Here is a 5,067-nt window from a genome sequence, read left to right as displayed (position 1 = left end):
ATTTGTGTTCGAAAGAGGATAGGCAAAGGTTCAGTTGACGGGTGAGAGTGTCGCTGATGTCCCCGCCGTCCAGTACTGTGGTTTCATGTAGATGGATCCATCGATTTTTGAGGTTTATGTCATGTTGAGAAAAGTCACAATTAACGATCTGAATTCAACAAAGAAAAAGGAAAAGAAAAATGTTTATGATCATGTTAAAAATGTTTTATGTTATGTCATGTTAAAGGAAAAAGGAAAAGGAAAATAGGAAAAAGAAAAATGTTTATAATCATGTTAAAGATTTTATGTCATGTCATGTTGAGGAAAAAGAAAGGAAAGGGTTAAGGTTTATGTGATGCATGTCATGAAAATATTTATGCTTAAAGTTGATGCATCATTATGAAAATGTTTCTATTTAAAGTTCATGCATCATAAAAAGGTTTACGAAAATGTTCATGTTTGAAGTTTATGCATCTTCATTAAAACGATATTTTAAGTACAAGTATTTTTCACTGTTATATGTTGACTGTATTACGTATTACTTGTTATCAAAGATATGACGTGTTGAGTCTTTAGACTCACTAGGTGTGATTGATGCAGGTGATTATGATGATTATGTTTACGGAGGTCTTGATTGTTGATCTGACTGGACTGAAAGTGCACATAACCCGAGGACCGAAGCTAGTTTTCCGCACTAGTTATGATTTATGATTTCAAGTTATGTTAAAAATATTTTACGACTTTTTATTCATGTTTTGAGAGGTTTTTGAGATATTATAGTATGGGCTGTATTTCTCAATTATAAAGTTGGTTGTCTTATTTTAAAATGAGGTCCAAAATATTTTATGTATTTTTTGGTGGTTCGGCCGATGCTAGGGAGGTTAAAAAAAATTTTCTAGTACTTTTAAAGCAATAAAAAGGACAGACGTTTCAATTCAAATGTAATTATTAAAAATAGTGAGAGATCAAGACTGAAAGATGGTGGACTCGATGTACAAGATGAAGACATGTAAAATATTAGAACCTTTTGTAATAAATTGTATTTGTAATGTTTATATTATAAGAATATTGTATTACAAGTCAATATTTCGTAGTAACGTGAAGTGAACATTTGTATTATTCCTAAAGATTGGTGAAGCCGATATATATTTTTATATTGTAAGATATATTGGATAACATCCCTTATGATAATATTTGTATTATTACTAAAGATTGATGAAGCAAACATGATAACATTCATATTATTATTACGAAATATTGACTTGTAATGCAATATATCTTAACATATTATTTATAATTTTTTATATTATAAGATATAATAATATGTTTAACCATACATAATTAACTAAAACAAATTTAATTGTTATGTTTATTTGTAATGAGTATTTATATTTGTAATATGTAACAAATAAAATGAACTCGTTATAGCTCAAATAATAATAAATATTATACGTATATGCCCATGAACAATCAAGCCCACGAAACTGTAACCATTTAGTACTATATACAGCGACCATTACGGATGTCAGGCGAACATGCAACCTTCAGATACCATTAGGTGAACTTCACATGCAGAGGTGTTAAAACGAGATACGATCCATCAATCCGACGCGATTTATTAAACTTTTATATCATTAATAAGATAAAAGTAGCTTATCATTTGTAGATTGATCACACTTCTCCTTAATTGGCCATAGAAGTCCACCAACAATTAACAAACAAACAAATTTAACTTTATCCATATCCACTCCATTTGAATAACTATCAATCATCTTTTCTAATTCCACACGTAATTAACTCAATGAAACTACACTCGCTCTAGAAAAATATTTTTCAAGAAATTTCACACACTCTTGGATTGGTGGAAAAATATTGTTGCAATGCAGTCATGTTATCAGACAAATCGAAATGGTCTCTTACAAACTACCAACATAATTCGCCCTTGTTTCTGGTGCAACCCATCCCCACCATAAGAAACCATAAAATTTTACTTCATGCTTTGTAATCTTCTGAACAAGAAATTGAATTTCCAAATTGTGTGTTGTTTACCATGAATTCCATCTATTCTGGATTTAGACTATTTATTATTATCCCCGATATTTCTTCATGATACGGTCGAACGGTTAGTTTGCACTTGAAAGCTTCTTTCTTGGGGAATAGTCGAGTTTCCAAATGTACGTGCATTCATAAGAAAAGATATATCAATTTTAATATTGCATGATAATAAAAAACAATAATGTCAAAAATGGTCAGATAGTTTTTTTTTTAAAAAAGATATCCATGGAATGAATGATCAAATATCATAATAGCTGGTACTTATAAAATGATCATCATATTTATAATCAAAATAATCTCTATAAAACAAACAATTATTGGAGGAAATAATAAAAAAAAATGGTCGACATAACCAAAATATGGTCTATGTGGCCTCCAATGATAGCCTTAAACTAGGACAAGAGATGAATTTGAGAAAATTTTATAATAAAATATGGTCTCTACACATTATTTAAAAAAAAAAATATTCGTAAACCATCCAATGGTCTCCAGAAATAATCCAATGGTCAGATCAAACATGATTGGACGCTAAACTAGGAAAAATCATCCATATTTCATATTGTACTAGAGCAAATTGACGATATTTTCAAATCACCAACAAAAATTAAGCAAAATATCACAACCCAACAACTATGACAAAGAAATTTCACAATATTCTTACAAAAATATGTAAACTCGCAAAAATTCTTTAAGTTGAAATCGTAATCTTCGATTTTTAGATATCAATTTGGTGGTGAACAGTTGGTGATGGACAACAATGGTCGTGATAGCAAGAAGATGGTCACTACAGGAAGATAGTTGTATGAGGAAAAAGATTGGCGCTGGAGCGTGAAAGAAATGGTTTCTGGAGATTGATATTGATGAAAACGAGAAATTAGGGAGATATTTGAGTGAACTTTTTTAGTTTTAAACTTTAATGGTTGAATTTGTGAGTAAATGTTTTTTAATAATTTATTTAACAGGGATATTTTTGTAATTTAATAGTTTTAAACTGATAAAAGGTCTTTGCAGCGAAATATCGTTAATGAGATCATACTTATGTGGACATTATCCTCATTTCATTTCAACGGGTAAGATCTTGTCGTACATATAAATTCAAAAAAAAGTGAGTCTTATATATACATAGGTAAATCTTGGTCATCCATCCTATCACGGGGCAATGCCCACATGTATACGATGAAATAAGCCGAAATATCCATAAGAGCTGAAGAAATCCCTAATTTCGAACCCCAAATGATATGAAACCCTCGATCCGTCACTCGACTCCCTTACCCAAACTCAGACCCATCGTCCCCGACCACCTCCAAAAAGATGATGACGATAATCTTCTGTCGACGTTAAACGACATCAACGGAGCAAACAGAGCTGGACAATTGCTTTGAACAGCCCCTCCATCTCGTCTCGTCTGAATCCTACGCACATCGAGAGACTTATCCTCCTAAATGTTCATGATTCCAGGTCAGTTCTCCGTTTTTTTCAACTTTCTGGGCCTTCACAGGAGCTTCACCATTCCACGAAGACGTTTTGCTTGCTGATTCACTCCTTGGCCCATTCGAAACTTTATTGGCCGGCGTCGTCGCTTGTGCAGACCCTTCTGCAGATAAATGGGGATCCCAGGTCCGGCTTTCGGAAATCGTTTGATTCTTGCAGAAGGTTCGATTTTTATTCGGTTTATGGGTTTGATTACTGGTTCAGAGCTATCTTTCGGGGAAGAAGAGTTTCGGATTCTGTGTTGATTGCAAGATTGATGGAGTGTGGTTTGCTTCCAGAGGTGAGGACTTTGAGTGCAGTGTTGAATGGGTTGATTAGAATAAGACAGTTTGATATGGTGCATGGTTTGATTGATGAATTTTTTGTGGGTTCTCGGCTTCAGCCGGATGTTTATGTGTATACTGCTGTCGTGAGAAGCTTGTGTGAGTTAAAGGATTGTAATAAAGCAAAGGAAATGATGAGTTGGGTGGAGAAGAAGGGATTCAAATCGAATGTTTACTTATAATGTGTTGATTAACGGGCTATGTAAAAGTGGGAGTGTGTGGGAGGCAGTTGAGATTAGAAAAGGGATGGGGCTCAAGGATTTGAGAGCTGATGTTATTACTTATTGCATGCTGGTTCTCGTGTTCCGCAGAGTTGAAGAATTTGCGGTTGGACGAGATTCGGTGATGTTTACATCACATATGCTGGTCTCGAACAACTTGTATCCTTATTTTAAGCTTCTGAATTGACTAGAAACGTCTTTAGAATATACAGTACACGCCTGATGAATTTCATGGTCAACCTTGCAAAATTGACCTCATGGTACTAAAGTATTTTTAAGATCTTTATCTATGTAGGTTGCACGAGTATATAGATAAAGTAAATATCATAATTTGATAAAAATTTGTAAAATATTATTAAAATAAATATAATTTTACGTTATATTCAATAAAGTTCAACTCAAAGCCAACGGTTGGTTTTGTTGGACACGTACTTTAACATTGAGTGCTAGTAGAGATATGGGCGAAAAAGGTATCTTCGTGGATCTCGTATGTTTTCTATACTGATTGATGGGTTTCTCAGTAAGCAAAATGCAAAAGGATTAATAAGTACTTTGAAGAAGATTCATGACGAGGGATTGAAGCGATATAATGTGGTTTACAAACAATTATCCATATGGAAAGGCCGATAATCTTGAGATGGCTTTGGGCCATTGGGATGTAATGCTCGATGGGAGGGCTCTCCCCATATGTTGTTACATATATTATGAAGATAAATGGTACATTTAAGGCAAGATTCCAGGATCTATTGAGAAGGCGGAAATTCTTTGCAAATAAATGCTGATGAATGGCATACATCCCAATGAGATCGCATATGGATGCTTTCTTGATTATCTTACTAAAGGAGGGGAACATGGAAGAAGCTAGGCAGTTGCACACTGCAATGGTTAAAGGGTGTCTTCCCAACACGGTCACTTGTAATATTGCGGTGTCCAAAAAACTAATACATGTAAATCACATGATTGAATTAATTTATTTATTTAGTTAATAATTTAAGTAA

At 33.4% G+C, this 5,067-nt stretch overlaps 1 protein-coding gene across 1 annotated transcript; it reads left to right on the top strand.

Moving 5' to 3' along the window:
• Window positions 1-3,224: 3,224 nt before the first annotated feature.
• On the top strand, window positions 3,225-5,067 carry LOC142543080 (putative pentatricopeptide repeat-containing protein At5g59900). The gene is given in 4 exon segments (XM_075650087.1): window positions 3,225-3,381; window positions 3,384-4,020; window positions 4,022-4,228; window positions 4,520-5,067. Coding segments are annotated over 4 exon segments (1,008 nt in total). The 5' UTR covers window positions 3,225-3,272; the 3' UTR covers window positions 4,575-5,067.

This window comes from Primulina tabacum, chromosome 4, assembly GCF_025594145.1.
Source record: "Primulina tabacum isolate GXHZ01 chromosome 4, ASM2559414v2, whole genome shotgun sequence".
NCBI classification, from domain to species: domain Eukaryota; kingdom Viridiplantae; phylum Streptophyta; class Magnoliopsida; order Lamiales; family Gesneriaceae; genus Primulina; species Primulina tabacum.
This window is presented reverse-complemented; position numbering and strand designations above follow the sequence as displayed.